Source organism: Spermophilus citellus (assembly GCF_964194105.1).
Source record: "Spermophilus citellus genome assembly, chromosome: 6".
NCBI classification, from domain to species: domain Eukaryota; kingdom Metazoa; phylum Chordata; class Mammalia; order Rodentia; family Sciuridae; genus Spermophilus; species Spermophilus citellus.
Genome location: NC_138187.1, coordinates 21,175,001 through 21,192,762, shown reverse-complemented (window position 1 = coordinate 21,192,762; position 17,762 = coordinate 21,175,001). Strand labels below are relative to the sequence as shown.

At 53.3% G+C, this 17,762-nt stretch overlaps 3 protein-coding genes across 7 annotated transcripts; 1 reads left to right on the top strand and 2 right to left on the bottom strand.

The window, feature by feature from the left end:
* Nucleotides 1–54: 54 nt before the first annotated feature.
* HIRIP3 (HIRA interacting protein 3) lies at nucleotides 55–3,266 on the bottom strand. Its single transcript, XM_081298607.1, has 7 exons — nucleotides 2,742–3,266; nucleotides 2,544–2,664; nucleotides 2,344–2,458; nucleotides 977–1,953; nucleotides 710–878; nucleotides 532–630; nucleotides 55–420 (listed from the first exon to the last, which is right to left on the bottom strand). Exons 1-7 carry the CDS (start codon nucleotides 2,804–2,806, stop codon nucleotides 257–259), a joined length of 1,710 nt encoding a protein of 569 aa, XP_081154733.1. The 5' UTR covers nucleotides 2,807–3,266; the 3' UTR covers nucleotides 55–256.
* Nucleotides 3,267–3,400: 134 nt separating this feature from the next.
* On the top strand, nucleotides 3,401–12,034 carry INO80E (INO80 complex subunit E). 5 transcript variants are annotated; one of them, XM_081298614.1, is made up of 8 exons: nucleotides 3,402–3,589; nucleotides 3,744–3,814; nucleotides 3,993–4,045; nucleotides 6,673–6,751; nucleotides 6,830–6,941; nucleotides 7,334–7,450; nucleotides 10,802–10,894; nucleotides 11,478–11,612. In XM_081298614.1, exons 1-7 carry the CDS (start codon nucleotides 3,509–3,511, stop codon nucleotides 10,871–10,873), a joined length of 585 nt encoding a protein of 194 aa, XP_081154740.1. In that variant the 5' UTR covers nucleotides 3,402–3,508; the 3' UTR covers nucleotides 10,874–10,894; nucleotides 11,478–11,612. The 5 variants fall into 5 exon arrangements, with proteins under 5 accessions (XP_081154736.1, XP_081154740.1, XP_081154738.1 ...); XM_081298610.1 differs by lacking the exon at nucleotides 10,802–10,894 and having other exon boundaries at nucleotides 3,401–3,589; nucleotides 7,331–7,450; nucleotides 11,478–12,034; XM_081298612.1 differs by lacking the exon at nucleotides 10,802–10,894 and having other exon boundaries at nucleotides 7,385–7,450; nucleotides 11,478–12,034.
* Nucleotides 11,654–16,602, bottom strand: DOC2A (double C2 domain alpha). Its single transcript, XM_081298608.1, has 10 exons — nucleotides 16,323–16,602; nucleotides 15,855–15,934; nucleotides 15,588–15,662; nucleotides 15,355–15,464; nucleotides 13,579–13,705; nucleotides 13,440–13,499; nucleotides 13,197–13,360; nucleotides 12,961–13,042; nucleotides 12,657–12,753; nucleotides 11,654–12,577 (listed from the first exon to the last, which is right to left on the bottom strand). The coding sequence occupies exons 1-10, from the start codon at nucleotides 16,585–16,587 to the stop codon at nucleotides 12,432–12,434; spliced, it is 1,206 nt and encodes a 401-aa protein (XP_081154734.1). The 5' UTR covers nucleotides 16,588–16,602; the 3' UTR covers nucleotides 11,654–12,431.
* Nucleotides 16,603–17,762: the final 1,160 nt, after the last annotated feature.

Sequence of the window (17,762 nt, the reverse complement as noted above, 5' to 3'; positions counted from 1 at the left end):
TAACAGTACCAGCTTTCTGGTCCTAAGATATAGGGAGTGAGAGTGGGGGACAGGTTCTAATGGTAATTACAAATATTCCTTTATTGAGTCTTTTAAAAAATAAATCCCTGTAAACACTTTAAACCAAGAATGTGAAGCTGAGAAGTAGTGTCTGAATAACTTATGTCCATGGGGGCTGCAGTCTTCTCTGGTCCTGGTCTGTGCAGGTTTAGAGTAGGAGGTGCCACACACACTTTGTACACATAGAAAGGGAAGCTTAGTTACTCTCTGCATCACTGCTGATGATGCCACGCATATGTGACCAGTCTGGGGGTGCCTGACGGGGCCGCTCCTCCTCTGAGTCCAGTGTTCTGCGGTACAGCTCCCCTGGCGGGACTGCTTCTCCTGAAGGGTTCCATGCTGTACGTCTGCGTGGCCGGCCTGAAGGCCAGGGTCAGGGATGGAAGATTAGTTGTCTGTGAAAATCCAACCCCATCTGCTCCTCCTCACTCTCCTTTTCATTTTCCTGGTGGCTTGGAGAAGAAGACTCACCTGAACTACTGATGATGTTGGAAACATCCAGGGAGGCTACCTCTGCTGCCTCTTCCCGCTGTTCCTTCAGGGCCCGACACTTCTCTAAGGAAGGGTTACCTGGGGCAAAAGAAGCTTGTGTCCCTTTCTCCCCAGCAGCCAGACCCCCTTGTACCTCCCAGGGCACGCACTGCCTCACCCTTCATTCCCAGGGCTTCCAGCTCAGCCCGGAGGACACTCAGACGCTCCTTGTGTGAGTGACAGGAGCCCAGCAGCTTCTTGTAGTTTCGATGAGCACCGCAGGCCCGGATGTAGCGTTTTAGCCTCATCACAGCTGGGTGGTCCTCTCCCCGGCGACCAGAGGCAGCCTATCAAGGAAAGAGTACCTGAAGACCAAGCCTGCTACCCTGAAGTCAGAGTCTCCCTCTTTACTGGTGGTGGCCTTCTGCCTCAGCTGTTCCCTCACCTTCCTGCCTTTAGGTTCTGGACTTCCATCCGAGGAGGAAGAAGAGCTTCGTGTCCTGCCTTTCTTGGAGCTCTTCTTAGATGAGCGGTTTTTCCTTTCCCCCTTGGGGCTCTCTCCTGCCTCACTGTCACTCACTTCCCTCTCCAAGTCACTCTCCTCACCGTTGACACTGCCCAGTTGGGCTGGTGATTGCACCTTCCCTTTGTCTTCTCCATCCTCATTGCTTCCGCTCTGACTCTGACCACCCTTACACTGGGTCCTGTCCTTGCTCTTCCAATGCACTAGAGGCTCCTCATCCTCCCCACTGTCCACTGCCTCTTTCTCATCCTCACTGTCCACTGCCTCTTTCTCATTCCCGCTGTCCTCCCAGTCTCTCGTTTGCCTCCCTGCCCTGCTTTTCTGCTTACAGCTTCTCCCCTCCCAAGCTGATCTTTCCCCTCCATTGCCTCTGGCTCTAGGCTTCCATTCCTCCTCCTCCACCCCCTTCTCCTCCCTGCTCTCTTTCTTCTTGGCCACAATCTCTTCCTCCTCACTCTCCTTTTCATTTTCCTGGTGGCTTGGAGCCCCTCTATTTCCCCCTGCCTTCTTTGATATTCTCTGGACAGGTTCTTCCTCACTATCCTCCCTTTCTTCTTTGGCCTGCTTCTTCCTGGCCGAGGCCTTGCCTGATGCTTGTTTGTTCTTGATCCCAGGTTTCTTCCTAGTCCTTCCCTTGTATTCTTTTTTCTCATCTTCCTCACTGCTCCCTTCCTTCCAAACCTTACTTGTTCTGACAGAACCTTCTTCCTCCTCACTATTCTCTATTCTCATATTTGCAGTCAGGTCTCCTTGCTGTTCCTCATCACTGCTCTCAACCACTTTCTTTAAGGCTCGACTTGGACCCTTCTCTTCCTTGGCTGGGCTGACTTCTGCTGCTGCCGTCCCATTCTTTGTTGGGGGTCCAAAGGAGTCAGGACTGGAGGCTGCAGAGCTGGACTCTGCAATGTGGAGAGAAAAGAGGGTTGGTATAGGTTTCTCCTGTCCATTTTCTCTCCATTTGGGATTGGTTACCTCCAGCCCTGCTCTGATAGATGGAGGGCAGTAGGAAACAGCCATGACTACACCCCAGTTTCTGGTTCCAGATGCCTGGGCCCATATAATGCCTTGGGACATAATATACAACAAATACCTTTTTTAAAAAATAACATTTTTTAAATTATCGATGGACTTTTATTTATTAATTTATATGTGGTACTGAGAATTGAACCCAGTGCCTCACGGGTGCTAGGCAAGAGCTCTACCACTGAGCCACAGCCCAGCTCAGCCCAACAAATACCTTTTGAATGAACCAGTGCAGAAGGCACAGATAGGAGGGAAGAGGCACTAACCTGACTCTGAATTGAAGCGGAACCTTTTGCTGTCTGGGTCACTGCAGGGGGTGGGAGGCCTCTTCACCTTTTTGTTAAGGTCTAGCTTCTCTTCCCTAGAACCAGCTTCATCCACCTTGAGAGCAAAAAGTATTAAGGTTGTGTCCCGCCCCACCCGGGCAATAAACCCCACCTCTGGTGGCCTCTGCCTGTGCCCTCACCTGCATCTTCAGCAGCTCTTCCTCCACCAGCCGCTTCAGCACCTGCTTCTCTTCGGGTTTCAGATGATTGCGGCCAACTTGAGCCAAGAACTTCCGCCGCACGATGGAGTGCGTGAGCGTGCTACGGAGACAAGTGTCAAGGCGCAGTCCCCGCTCCACCCCTGCCCTTTCCAACCCCAACTCCTGTCCCTTGTTCACCTGAGGTCAGGTCGGCCTCGGAAGAAACTCCGCGTGAACTCCTGCATCTCATTTTCTTGCGCCATTTTGCTCCACTTGGGATTGGCGGCTCCCGCCTTTTTTCCTGCCCGCCTTGGTCAGCGCGTTTGACAGTAGCTCGCGCACGCGCAGTGCCGCGGCACCGTAAGACCAGGTGCCGGTTGAACTTCGGTGACAGACCGCTGGGGCAGAGAACTTTGGCACACAAAACTTGTTTTCTCTGAAAAATTGAAGGGTCTCTCGACTCCTACCCTTGGTTTAAATTAATCATTTATAAAGTTCTTGTTAGAAACCGATTCGGCGCCGACAGCGTTTGGTTGTAACGTAATCAACTCGCGACGATCCCTTCCACCGTGGCGACGGACACCGACTAGACCTCTGTTATTATGAAGGTCAGAAGAAAAAAGGCATACTCTCCAAGAGACTAGGAATCTCTTTTCCTGGCTCCAAAACCCTAAGCACATTTAGAATCAGTAACGGCACCCTCCAGCGTCCGCCATCTTTATGACGTTATCGCGCCGCTGCTACGCCATCTTCAGCGCAGCCACTGGAAGCCGCGTTCCTTTCCCGGTGTTCCCCAGGAGGGCGGTCCGTGCGGACACGCTGCCTGCGCGCGGGGCACGCCGGGAGTAGTAGTCCGAGAAGGTACTGCTTTGCAGAGTCTCCGGAAGTGGGGGCGCGAGAGACCCGACGGACCCGGCCCGCCGTAGCTGGACGCCCGACGCTGGGGTGCTGCTCTGGGGCGGGTCATGAACGGGCCGGCAGACGGTGAAGTGGACTACAAAAAGAAATATCGTAATCTGAAGCGGAAGCTCAAATTTCTCATCTACGTGAGTGCTGGTGTGGGAGGTTGCGGAGTGCGAGGCCTGGGGCTGAGAGGACCTCAGTTTACCCATGTGTAAAGGGGGTGGGGCGAGCTGTCTTCGGGTTCCCGGCCCCTTTATCGACCGCTCTTGATCAGCGCCCGCCCTGCTCGTGATACAGGAACACGAGTGCTTCCAGGAGGAGCTGAGGAAGGCGCAGAGGAAATTACTGAAGGTTTCTCGGGACAAGAGGTGAGGCAAGTTGCAGGGACGAGGGCAGTGTGACTCCTAGGAATCCACCTTGTGGCCCCATCCTGGAGTAGGACCACAAATGCATGGGCTCTTAGTAGAATCCTTTGGACCCTCTAGGAGTGTCGGGAGAATATTGCTGAGATGGGAATAAACACTTCCTTCCCACTTCTTCCCTCAGTTTTCTCCTAGACCGACTTCTGCAATATGAGAACGTGGATGAAGACTCCTCTGGTGAGCAAGGTCATGAAAAACTGGAGGTAGACGTGGATTTTGGCACTTAAGCAAGTCTTCCTGGGTCCATCTTCTTAGGCATTGGAAACTGATGCAGCCTCCAGTGGTTCTTAAGCCTCCACCTCTACCATTTTTTCATTCAAGTACTTATGGAGCATCTACTGTGTTTCAAGCTCTATGTTTCAAGCTCTGTGCTTGGCGCAAGAAATATAACAGTAGCAAAGATGGACAAAGCGCTTGGTCTCTTGTAACTTTTATTCTAGTCGAGAGGAAATGAACTAGAATTTTAGGTAGCAATAAGGATTTAGATAAAAAACAGGATAATGCAGTGGTGATTTAAGTAGAACAAGAGTAGACTTTTTTTTTTTTTTTTTTTTTGGTCCAGGCTCAGATAGTAAATGTTTTAGACTTTGTGGAATATGCTTTCTTTAAGCAGTTACTCAGCTGGTGTGAAAGCAGCCTCAGCCAGTATTGACATATTTGGCTGTGTTTTGATAAAACTTTATGGACACTGAAAAGTGAATTTCATTTAGTTTCCACATGAAGTATGATTTTTCTTTTGCTTTTTTAATCACTTAAAAATCTAAAAGCCCACCAGGCACTGTGGCACATACCTGTAACACTAGTGACTTGGGAGACTGAGGCAGGAGGATTACAAGTTCCAGGGTTGACTTAGCAACTTAGTGAGTCCCTAAACAACTTAGTAAGACACTGTCTTGAAAGAAAGAAAGAAAGAAAAAGGACTGGTGGTAGCTCAGTGGAAAGTGCCACTGGATTCAGTCCCCACTAACAAAAAAAGAAAAGAAGCAGCAGCCAATTTTCTGAGTATAGGGTTAGAGCTTCCTAGGCAGAATAACAAATATAGGGGCCCTAAGCTAAGAACCAGCCAGGCTTGTCTGAGTAACAGGGATGAAGAGTATAGGGCATTGTTTTTCATATTGTTTTTAGTATTAACAATTAACAATGTTACAATACTGTTAACATATTTTACATTTTGATCAAATCTTCACATATACACTTATACAATCAAATTTAACAAAAACATTTTTAATATCACTATATGTAGTTCAACCCTGTTTTTTAGACTACTTTTTTCCCTACTTTTGAAGCTGGTTGCAAACTTCATGACCACTAGTGGATTGAAACCCATAATTTGAAAAAGCTGTAAAATAATGTTCTGTTGGACCGTACAACACCCATTATTCATTTACTACTATAGGAAAATTGTAGATAATGTTAGAAGTAGGCAGGGACCAGCGTACGTAGGTCATGACAGAAAGTTTGGCTTTATTTTAGCTCCTCATTCCGTGCTTCTCCCCACCCTAAAGTCTTTCAGTAATTTCCTGAAACTTCAGGATGGGGCCGTGAGAGAACCCAGCATGTTCATGATCAGAGGGGGTTAAATCTGGGGAGCTTTGCCAGAGATGTAAGCCTCTACTTTTATCCTAAAGGAACCCCATAGTTTGTTCAAGGAGATATCCATACATGATACTTCTCACAGAGTGTGAGGAAAACCATGACAAGTGAAAGTAGAGGGTTCTGAGAGCCAGCAATTAACTGGGCCTGAGATTCTAGATGACTTCTGAGAGAAGGTGGCATTCAATCTTGCTTTTGTGTGAAAGGAGGGTTGGGGAGTATTTATTAGTGATCAAACCCAGGGTTTGGCACATGCAAGGCAAATACTCTATCACTGAGCTACATACCTGGCCCTTTTCAATTTTGTTTTGTTTTTCAGTGGGGGTCTTGCTAAATTCCCGTGCTGGCCTTAAACTTGAGATCCTCCTGCCTCAGCCTCCCAAGAAGCTGAGATTACAGGACCATGCTATTCTACCTGACTTGAATCCACTATTTCAAAAGATTTGTCTGAGGGTCTGGGGATGTAGCTCAGTAGTAAAGTGCTTGTCTAACGTGCATGAGGCTTGGGATTCAATTCCCAGAACCACCACCAAAAAAAAAGAAAAAAGAAATCTGAGCAGAGAAATCAGCAACTGCATATATAATATTCATCACTTTTGAAGTAAATGATGGGTCTTCTAGGAAGAAGTATTGAACACAAAAAAAATTATATATTTGAGTAAAGAGGTTAGAATGATAGAGTACAGTTTTAGGAGTTGAAGTGTATAGTTTAGTGGTAGAACATGAGCTTAGCATGAGTGTGGCCTTAGGTTAGATCTCCAGGACTACACACACAGAAAAGACAGTTTTATTGGGATAGGGTTAGATTAACAGGACCCAGAGTATAGAATGTGGAGCAGGCAGGAGCTGAAGGCATCTTGGAGGCATATAGGAGAGAGTTACATAAAATAGTCAAGGAATCACAGTTAATTCAAGTCCCAGTCCTGTACCTTACTTTCTGAGCCTCAGTGACATCTGGAAAGTGGAAGTGATGGTTGTGAAGACCAGAGGCAGTAAGTGTAAAGGAGCTTGGCACGTAGTACATGTTTGGCAAATGTATTATGAAGAAGCCAGAGTAGGAAACAGATTGGGAAAGCTGTGGGTCTCCCCAGAATAGTACGTATGTGTGTGCCAGCTGGGGTGTCAGCTTCCTTCTAAAGTGATGAGGGTACAGCCCTCTGAAGTAGACTGGGAGCCCCCAGCCCCCACTGACCAGCCCTTCTCCTGCACAGACTCAGATGCCACCGCATCTTCAGAGAACAGCGAGACAGAGGGAACACCTAAGTTGTCTGACACACCAGCCCCCAAAAGGTAAGAAGCAGCCATGGGGGTGGGGGGTGGACCTGAGCCTCCCAGCTGCCTCTGACTTCCTCCTCCTTCCTTCTCCAGGAAAAGAAGCCCTCCGCTGGGGGGTGCTCCCTCCCCCTCCAGTCTCTCCCTGCCTCCTTCAACAGGGTTTCCCCTTCAGGCCTCTGGAGCCCCTTCCCCATACTTGAGCTCGGTGAGTTGGGGTCAAGGGTAGGAAGTGGTGGACTAAGATGCCTGGGAATAAGGTGGGCATCATTTGGGCAAAGGGGCCAGGCCTCCACATACAGTCACCCTAACTCTGGGAACATCTGTCTGGGTATGGCCAACAAGCATCCCTGGAGGGAGTGTTGGGGCTGCCCATCTTCTCTCTGGTGTAGGAACAGGGGACAGAATGACTGAGGAGAGCAGGTCCCAGGACATAGTCCTGCTGCTGTCCCTTCCCCTTCTATTCTCAGGAGCCCTGGGAGCCACACTCATCACCATCTCTTTTGTTTTTCCATTCTTCCTCCTGTTTGCATTTCTTCCCTTCACCCCTCACCCTGACCCATTCCATTTCCCATCTCCATCCCCCACTCCCACCAGCAGCTGGCTTCTCCCCCTTACCCCCCATTCCCTTCTGACTACCTGGCCCTGCAGCCGCCCGAGCCCAGCCCCCTGAGGCCCAAGCGGGAGAAACGACCCCGCCTGCCCCGGAAACTCAAGGTACCCTGATTTGGGGACGTTAGGGAGGGGCCCCATCGGCAGGACAGCTGTGTGAGGGAGGCTCGAGATGGGCTGGGTATCCATTTTTATTTGGAACTGCTGAGAGTCCAGCCCAGGACTAGGCACTAAGGGGCGGATCCAAGAAGTCCTGACTCAGACTTCTTTTGAGACAAATCTGGGGCAAAACCAGCCTTGGGGGGTTTGGAGTGAGGATGCCTGGGGTCCTGCCCTTACACAGTGGCAGCATGCCCAGGGTCTGCAGTGTGGTCCCAGGCAGGGTGCATTTGCACAGGTCGTGAGTGCTGTATGACACCAGGCAGCCTCAGAGCGGGGCAAAGTTGTGGGATCTAGAATTCAATTAGTACTGCCCCAGTATAACATGGTTATACAACTTTGAGCAGGTCTCTCTGATTCTGTAAGCGTTCTAGATTTTGCATCTGTAGAGTAAGTGATCAAACTAGATGGAATCATCAAGTGTTGGTGGAGCACCTGCTTCACACCAAGCACCATCCTAGGTGCTACATTACCGTAGTGAACAAAGCAGGTGGAACCCCTTCTCTTGTGGAACTCACATTCTGGCAAGATGGACAGAAGATAAACAAGATGAATAGGTGTCAGGAGAGAAAACAGTCAAGAAAAGGGAGGGGGAGCTCCAGGGTGGGTGGTCTGGGATGTACTTGAGCAGAGACTTAAAGGAAGTGAGAGCAAGCCACTAGGATCCCAGGGAAAGGGTTTCAGTCAGGGACAACCAGGCAAAAGCCCCAGGAGTGTGCATGCTTGGCTTGTTCAGGGATTTGGTGGGAGGGAAGTGGAGGAGAGTGATCACAGAGCAGGTCAAAGACGTAGGCAGTTGAAGGACAAGATGTAGGCAACTGTGAAGGGCCTTCCAGTTTCTGAAAGACTGTGGCTGGTACAGTGACTGAAATGGGAGCCACTGGAGGAGGCTGAGCAAAGGTGGCATCTGTTCCAATTTACATTTTGGTCACCTTGCCAACACTGCTATGTGGAGGCCAGCCTGGGTGCAGGGTTTAGGGACAAGTCAGGATGACAGTGATGAAGTGACCCACAGAAAACCTGGTAGCTGTGGAGAGAGTACAGAGTGAGACAGGTGTCCGTTTTAGAGCAGGGGCCACAGGTTTCCTGGGAGACCAAGTGTAGCTGTAACAGGGAGAGAGGGCCCAGCCAGACTCCAGGATGCTCGCCTGAGCAACTGGAGAAGTGGAGCGGCCTTTTTCTGAGATGGGGAGAGTTGTGGGAGGAGCAGAATCTGGAGGGAAGATGAGCTTGGTGTTAAAAGGCCACCTGGAAATGTCAGCATCGGATACATGAGCATGGGGTTCTCGGGGATGCCACTGGAAGTTTCAACACAGAGGTGGATGGGGAAGGGAAGAGGGCTGAGAGGGAGCCTCAGGAGTGATGAGGAGCCCACTGAGGGCCCAAAGTCACATTGTTCATTCAGATTGGTATCAAAGTTGAGTTGGGACCAGGGTGGATGGCTCTTGGCTCTGAAGTCAGAAGCAAAATAGGATGTTGTGTCTGGTGGTTAAGAGGGGGTGGGTTCTGGGGCTGGGGTGCAGCTCAGTGGTGCAGCACTTACCTAGCATGCCCGAGGCCCTGGGTCCCTTCCCCAACACAACAGCGGGCTGGTAGTACCCCTGCTGAAGGTTTTTACTTCTGGCCTGAAAGGCAGGAGTGGAGAAAGTAACCAGGACAGTCTGGAGCAGATGGGGGACTGTGGCAACGGCATAAGTGTGGGCAGTAGGAGGCTTCTGCTAGGAGTTGGGGCCTGAAGCAGAACAATGCCGGAGCTAAGTTCTAGATTCACAGGATCTTTCCTCTCACAACATAATGGTTGAGAGAGAGGCCCAAATCAGTCGCCGCATGTGGGGGAGGGGAGAGATCAGGGAAGTGCTCAGAGGAGAGAGAAGATTTGAGAGAACATTTGAGTGGAGAGTAAGTGAGATCTGGATAGTCCAGGCTAGTAGGAAGGGAGATGGAGACCAAGTGGAAATTGTGGCCTGTAGGAGGAGTAACGAGAGAACAATATTGAGAAAACAACAGGGTGGAGTGGGATTATAGAAAGAAAGATTGGATGCCCGGAAAAAGAGGTGGTCCGTTACTGTGAAGGGAGTCGGAGTCTCTGAAGATTGTGGGTGAGAAAGAGATGGGAGGTGGCAAGTATGAGCAGAGGTGGCACATTCAACTGGGGCCTGGCCAGGCGGGTGACATATGCCTGTAGTCCTAGCTACTCAGAAGGCTGAGGCAGGAGGATCACTTGAGCTCAGGAGTGCAAGACCAGCCTGGGCAACATAGTCAGACCCTGACTCAAAAAAAGAAAAAAAACGCTGGGGCCTGGTCTAACTTGGTAGTAGAGCACTTGCCTAGTGTGCACAAGGCCCCGGGTTGGAATCCTATCTCTTCCACCTCCCACGTGGTCTTGGGTATGTCGTTAACTCTGTGACCCTCACTTTCTTCAGTGTCCTTGGGATCATGAGAGGCTAAATGAGTAAAAGCGTGGAGATTGCAGCATAGTGCCTGAGCCCCAGCAGGCCAGAACCACATTAGTTCTTGGTCACACCGAGGAGGCCATTGAGGAAGTCCAGGCCAGGGGAGGATATGGGGAACAGGTAGGGATCAAGAGGTAGTAGCCAGAGGAGGGAGGCTCACATAGCTGCTCTTTTTAGTGTCTGTCCTGTGAGAGCTTAGCACAGTCTGGTTTTCAGAGCTGGGCCTCCAGTTTGCCATCTGTTCTGGCAGGCTCTTGTGCCTGCAGCCTGATTCACTCTAGTCCCCCATGTCACCCCAGGAGCAGAAGTCAGGGTGAGGCTCCTTGAGAAGCAGAGATCAGGCCATTAGGCCAGATGTGTTAAAGCAATTGGGAGGCCACCATGGAGTCGACATGTGACTATTTCCTGCCATATCCAGTCCAGGGCCACACTAGGCACTGCCCAGTGAGGACCTGGTAGGTCTGTTCCTTAAAACTTCCATTTCTAAGCCTCAGTAACCCTCCTCCCACCCAGGGTAGCCCTAAGGATTGGAGATCATTGACTGAAGTCACCTGGCACATTGTAGGTGCTCAGGTTGTGCCTACTAAGCATGAGGGCTGCCTCCCATACCCAGAGAATTGTTGTTAGGGAGACTTTTTGAGGACCTGCCGAGGTGGGACTGGAGGGTTGGTCAGGACAGAGGCCACTTCCCAGCCTCAGGATAAAGCAGGACTTGTGACTAATAGAGAAGGATGCTCCAGGTGGAGGGCTGGCCTGTTGTCAGGAACACTGCACTGCCTGTCCTGAGGGCAGGAGGGCCAGGGCCCTCAGGTGGAGGAGTGACATGCTCAGGTTTGTGTTCTAGAGCGAGCACTCTGGCTGCAGTGTGGAGGAGGATCTGGATCTGGGAGAGGCTGAAGGCAGGGAGTCCAGTTAGGAGGCTGGTCCCCTAGCACAGGTGAGCTGAGAGGAGGCCTGGCCCAGGCCAGTGGCTGCGGGGATCCCACGGAGGGGCCTGTCCCAGATGTAATAGAAACTTCTGGGGGGCGAAGAAGCCTCCCAGGCTCCTGGCTGGGGTGGCCTGTGATACCCTCCACTGAACCAGTGAGTCCTGCAGGAGGAGGGGGAGAACAGGCCTTGGTGGCAGGTGGAACCTGAGGGGCCCAGAGGCAGGAGGAGGTAGGCACTCCGTGCTGTCTCTGGCTCTGACTGGCTTTAATTGCTGTTACAGGGCATCCAGGGTGGCTCCCTGGAGAGGGCAGGGCCCAACCTCCCTTCCCAGTTTCCTATCAGTCACCCCACCCTCCCCCATCATCACACCTTCCATCACTGCCCCTCACTCCCAGGCACTTGCTGGTTTGGAATTTGAAGGGGCCAAGGTGGGGCAGGTCCCTGATTGCAGCACTGGCTGACTGGCTGTGTCCTTTGTCCCTTGAATGAGCCTTTGCCCCTTCCCCACTCCTCAGAACTGCCTTAAGGGGCGGTGTCTAGCCTCCTGGAGATCTGACAAGTCCTCCCTCTGTTTCTTTCCCCTGCTGCAGATGGCGGTGGGACCCCCTGACTGCCCTGTGGGCGGGCCACTGACCTTCCCTGCCCGGGGTCCTGGAGCTGGGGTTGGAGCCGCCCTGACCCCCCTGCCCCCTCCCAAGATGCCCCCTCACACAATCCTGAGCACCGTCCCGAGGCAGATGTTCAGCGATGCAGGCAGTGGAGATGATGCCCTGGACGGGGACGATGACCTGGTGATTGACATCCCGGAGTGACCACACAGCGTCTTCTGCCAAACCGCAGGCCAGCACCCCCTCCCTGTGCCAGCACACACGAGCCCCAGCTTCCTCAGAGATGTTTATTGACGCCCAGTTGCCATGCTTCGGCCACTGACACAATCAGAGAAGGCGTAAACATGCACGAGTGTCCCCCAGGAAGGTGGCAGGGGCCCTGCCCTCACATCCCAGCCCCATCTAGGGGACAGCTATTTAAATGAGTGGCCAGAAGCATCTGCTACCTCACAGGGAGGCAGAGACCCAGTGATGGCCACCCCTTTAGAAGGGCAGCTGTACAGGGCTAGGACTTTTGTGTATTAAAGGAGTGGCTCTTCTCTTGCGTGTCCTCTTCTCTTTTGGGAACATTCTCCTCTTCCAAACCTCCCCGAATCCAACCTCCTCCCGTGTGGAGAGGGGTGGGGCAGCCTGGAGAGGCTGGAGAAAGGAGCAGGGGTCCCTGGGGTGTGGCTCTGACAGCACTCCCCGCAGGTGTGCAGGCGGGGTGGTTTGCATATTTGCAGGTGATAGCGAGTCAGGCAAGAGGAAGTTGCATATGTGAATATAGATCTCCACAGTCCCTCACAAGACAGACCCACGGTCACAGAGACTCTCACACAAATAAGGTGGCGTGGGGTGGGGGCATCCCACCCTGTGTAAACGTGCAACACACTCGTGCGAGGGTTGGGTACTGGACCTGGCCCGAGGGGCCTGTGCCGGGCAGCAGCTGTCCACTCAGGTGGAGGGAGGAGCCCCAGCCGCAGGGGGCAACTCGCTGGTCAGGGTGTGCCAGCGCTCCAGAGCTGTGTCCAGCTGCTGTAGACAGTCGCTCCAGTGCTTTCGTGCCTCTCCTCGAGCGCCTGGCCCCAGGGACACACCACCTGAAGAGCAGACAGAGTCAGGGCCTGGCTTCCTGCCCATTAGTCCACCCTGGGCACCACCTCGCTGGGCTCGCCTCACCTATGAAGTCATTGGATTTGCCAATGTCGTAGTCCCAGACAGTGACTTCCAGAGTCTTGGTGGCTAGAATGGAGAGTTCCATCTCGTAGAAAAATTCCTGGGGACAAGATGAACCACACCTCCAGTGAGGCCCTTTCTAACCCCTGCTCTTGTCCCCAGTCCACTCTGATTTCAGTCCTCATTCCACACAGGATTCAGCGTGTTCCTCTGAATCTTCGTTTTTAGCTTATTGGCCTGGGGTGTGGAGAAAAGGGTTCTGATACTTGTCCCTGAGAAAAGGGTTCTGATACTTGTCCATGTTTACCTCATTAAATTCCGGGTTTAGAGTCTTCTTCTTCACACGTGTTTTATGCTTGGATTTCTTATCCACATCTGGTCTCAGGTACCTGGGGGTGGGAATGTGATTAGGGATAGGCCAACACCCAGAGGAATCTAGGGCAAGGCTCAGGGTCCCTGGGGAGGAGACAGTGGGCTATAAGAACAGGCCATGCCCCAGAGGATCTCCGGCAGGTTCAGGCTCCTGCAAAGGTGAGGGCTCACGTCTTAACATAAGGGTCAGAGTAGCCGTTGACGTCCATGGCAGCCAGGTGTGCACAGCGCATGATGCCCACCAGCAGCCCCCGGCGCCGAGAGCTGTAGCTGAGGCTCAGCAGGATGCGCCCGCGCTCCTCTAACAGCCCAGGTCCGTGCTCTGCCTGCTCCAGCTGCAGGGGACAGATACAGGGGTCTATCCAGGTCCTCCACCACCTCCCACCCAACTGTGGCCCCTGTGAGGCTCCTCACCTCCTTCAGGTAACAGGAGATGCCCCTTAGTGCCGCAGACATGGAAGAGGGTGAAGCCAGCTGAGGGGGCAAAGAGAAGCTTCTGGCAATCTGGCCTCTAGAGCTCCCTCCCCAGAAACCCCACAGCTCCCACACAGACCGGGACTTGGCGCTCAAGGCAGATGTTAAAATGCTTCTTCTGCGAAGGCTTGAGGCGGCGGAGGGGCACTCGGATCTCCCCGATAAACTCATTGTGGCTCAGCTTGTCTTCATCACAGACAGAGATCCTGGCAGGGAACTTCAGGGTCAGGGCCCCCGTACCTGAGCCCTGCTCCAGTGTGGGAGAAGGGTTCTCAGACCAGTCTCAGCTCTGCCCTAGAGCTTGCCCTGTTCCAGTGTCCCTCGCCCTTCAGGATCTGCAGAAAGCCCTCACAAATCTTAGGGACTGCCCCCATCCCCATCCAGGAGGCAAGATCTGTCTGAACCCCGCAGGTGTGTGTTGGTGGATGTGACCATAGGTGCAGGCTGTGAGAGCTACAAGGGCCTTGAGGAGTCTGGGACAGGCAACCAAGGACCCTTCACCTCCTTGGGCCCTCCTGTCCTTTCCACCTGGAGCAGGGCATCAAGCTGGCAGAGACATGTCAACCCAGCAATTAAGAAGTGAAGGTGAAAGGTAGCAGAATACAACAGTCACTAATATGGCATTATGTAAAAATGTGAATATGTAACAGATGTGATTCTGCAATCTGTATTTGGGGTGAAAATGGGAGTTCAAAACACAATTTGAGTCAAATGTATGAAAGATGATATATCATGAGCTATGTAATGCTTTAAATAATCAATAAAAAAAAATTAAAAAAAAAATTTCATCATTCATGTAGGCATTCTTTTTTGCAATGAAAATTTGTTGTCTTTACCAATAAAAGTAAAGTCTGTTTTTCTACTAAAAAAAAAAAAAAAGAAGTGAAGGTCTTTATTTCCATCTGCCCACTCTGTACTCATGCTGCTGCTGCTGTGACCAGCCATTGTGCTGAGCAGCTGTGGCATGTGGGCATGTTGAAGTCCCAGTCCAGCCACTTATTACCTACCTGTGAAGTCACTTAACTTCCCTTAGCCTCAGTTTCCATCTGTAAAATGGAGATAATGGGTACCCAAATCTGGAAGCTATGCTGAGGGTCAACTGACAAAGAAATGGAAAAACTGCTCACTGGTGAGTTCTCAGTAATTTTCGGGCCCCGTTCTCACATCTCAAACATGGTGCCAGCTTTTCTGGTTTCTGCCTCTGTCCCTCACTCCCCCAAAGTGATCTTTGTAAAACAGCCCTGACCATATCCCCTTCCCTGATGCAGACCCTTCTGTGGCTCACTCTTGTCCAAGAACAAAAACTCAGGCATCACTGCTTTCATTACCCCTGAGGGATTGCATCCCACATCTCCATCTCTTTGGAGAACATGACAGAACAAGTTCTCTGACCCTGAAAAATTCCCTCAGAGGTTTTAAGTAAACACAAGACAGGGAAGGCAGACCAAAGCACACAGATCCAACTTTGGTCAGAGCTTCTGACAAGGGGTCCCATAAAAGCTTTCTGGAGGAGGCAGAATTTGGACTGAGCTCCAAATGAGTGGGATTTAGGCTGGCAGAGAGGAAGCCGAGAGCTTCCAACAAAGTCAGGAGTTATAAAACTGACAACCAGAAGACGCTAGGTAGTCCTCTATGGGAGGAACAGCAGGAGGTACGCTGGGGGTGGCAAGGCCAGGAAAATATCTCAGCCTGCTGCTGATGGGGCTGGAGAGCCACCGATTGATCTTGAGCATCAGCAAGGTAAGGGCTTAATAGGACAAAAAGAGGTCACCCAACCAAAGAAAGTTACAATAACAGGTGTCCCAGAGGAGGTGCCAGGCTGGAATCCTTGGCAGCAGGGAGGCTGAGCCCTCACCTGAGCACCTTGTGAGTGATGTCATCGTCTGTGATCCCACTGTAGGTCAGGTCCTCATTCCACACAGGATTCAGCGTGTTCCTCTGAGTCTTTGTTTTTAGCTTATTGGCCTGGGGTGTGGAGAAAAGGGTTCTGATACTTGTCCCTGAGGCCCCTAGAGAAAGGCAGAGGCTGGGAGAATTTGGGTTGGACCCACAGACAGGACCAAATTGGGAGAAAGAGGATACTGTTACCTTGCAGGCTCCAGGCAGCAGGTGCAGCTTAACATAGGGATCAGCTAGGCCATTGAAATCCATGGGCTTGAGGCCCTGGAGGGAGGACAGCAAAGAGGATGGTGACTCCCAGCCCCTTCCCCCGCCCTCTGCAAAGCAGGATTCTGAAGGTGTGCAGCACCCAAGGGAAGGTGCCAAGGAGGCAGGAAGGAGCGGGGTCCACCCTGGGGAAGGGAAGGAAGGCTGGGACCCCACAGGGTCAGAGCCTGGCAGGCAGGGAGTGCCCACCTTGGCCCTGAGGATGCTACAGTGCAGAGTGCAGGAGGCCTGGTCATAGAGAAGGTCGAACTCCAGTGTGCCCAGGGCAGCTGCAGAAGAGGGAAAGGTGGCATGAGTCGGCATGCCAAGATAAGTGTGTGTGAGGGACCCATGGCTGGACGTGGATGTGCACGTCTCCATCTCTGTGGGCCCGTGAGTGTGTGCAAGAGGCTGAGTGGGCATGTGCATGTGTGCGTCTGGGTCCCTGGCTCCACCGCCACTGGGGCTGTGTGGGTGGTGGAGTGTCTCAGCAGAAATATTGAATATTAGCCTTGCTCAAGCTGTAATCTCCACCCGGACAGCAGCTGTGGTGGCAGCCCCACCATCCCTCATCCTTCCTCCCCGCTCCGCTAGTGCACACCCAGCAGGGCCTGTCCCCTCCCACAAGCCTGGAGGCCCCCCATTAACACCAGGAGCCCTTCAAGTCCCCAGACTCACTGGTATCGTCTGAATCATAGCTGTCCACCTCAGCTCGGTCCTCAGGCGTGGTGGCCCCAAGGAGGGCCGCAGGAGGGGCCAGAGCCAGGGGTGCCAGATGAGCTGGGGCCTCCCGGCAGCCCCCGCCCCCCGCTTCAGGTCCTGGTCCCAGGCGCGGGAAGTAGTCAGAGATCTGGCGGATAGGCCGGATTGGCCCGGGGCACACGTTGATGGCCATGTGCTCCTGGATATTGATGGTCATGCGGTCGCCCCTGCGGCCCCTCATGCAGCACCCCTGGCTGGGGGAGGAGGGTGTGAGGGCTAGAGGCGGCTGGCTGGCTGGCTGACTCCTCATACCTATGCCTGCTGGCTGAGGGCCAGGCTGAGCTTCCTGGTCTGTGGGGCCCTCTCTGGCCGCCCTTCCTAGGTGTCAAGGGAGAGGGCAACCTGTGCCAGTGAGTGGGCAGGCAGGAGGCCTGGGCCCTCCAGACCAGGAGCCTGGCTCCACAGGGGTTGAGCTGCCAGGCCACTCCCGGCACACAGAGCAGACAGATCCTGGCTCCCCTCAACCTTGCCCCCCACCTCCAGATTGTCCCTTTGTCATCTTCCAGGCTCAGTCCTCTCATGCTGGGCTCCCCTCTGTGCCTGAGCCCTGTATACCCCATAGCAACCCCCAGAGGTCCCTGCCTCTAAGCTCTGGCCATCCCCTGCACCAGGCGCAAGTCTGGTCCGGGTGTCACCCACCCCTCTGGGCTTCCACTTCCTGCTGAGCCTTCATTCTGCCCCGGGATCTGTCTGTCTGCCTGGTCCTCCTTGCCGCTGCCTCCTGTCTTTCCCGCAGCCCAAGGTGAGGACCTCAGCCTCAGATGCCTCCTCCTGACCGTGCCTCCCAAAGGGAGCCAGAAATTCAGCCGCAGGAAAGCTGCACAGCCCCGGAGCCCACAGGCTAAGGCGCTCACCCTCACCCTCACGCCCCCGGCCGGCCCAGCCCCCTGCACCTGTTTCTGTGCCTCCAACAGGTGCCAGGCACTGGGCGGCCGGCGGGCGCAGGCTGGGCGGCGGCGGCCGGCGATTCCCAGGGCGGCCAGCAAGAAGAGCGCGAGTCGGGCTGCGAGCGCCACGCCGAGCGGGAGGGAGCCGAGAAAGTGCGGGAGGAGGGGGTGAGGCGGGCGGAGGCGAGGATGCAGCCGGCGCGGCGGGGGCGGAGGGGCGCGGGCTGGGCAGGGGGTGGACTCTCCGGCTTACACCCGCCGCCCGCCACGCGCAGCCCGGGCACACTCAGGAGCGCACGCGAGTGCACACACAGACACGTGTGCTCGCGCTCCCGCACGGGCACGCGGGCTGGCACACACTCGTGTGCACGCAGGCTGGCACACACACAACTCGCCTGGGCATTCCCGTGCACACACGCCTGGACCCCACGTGTGCAAGCTCACACACATGCACCAACGAAGGCACGCG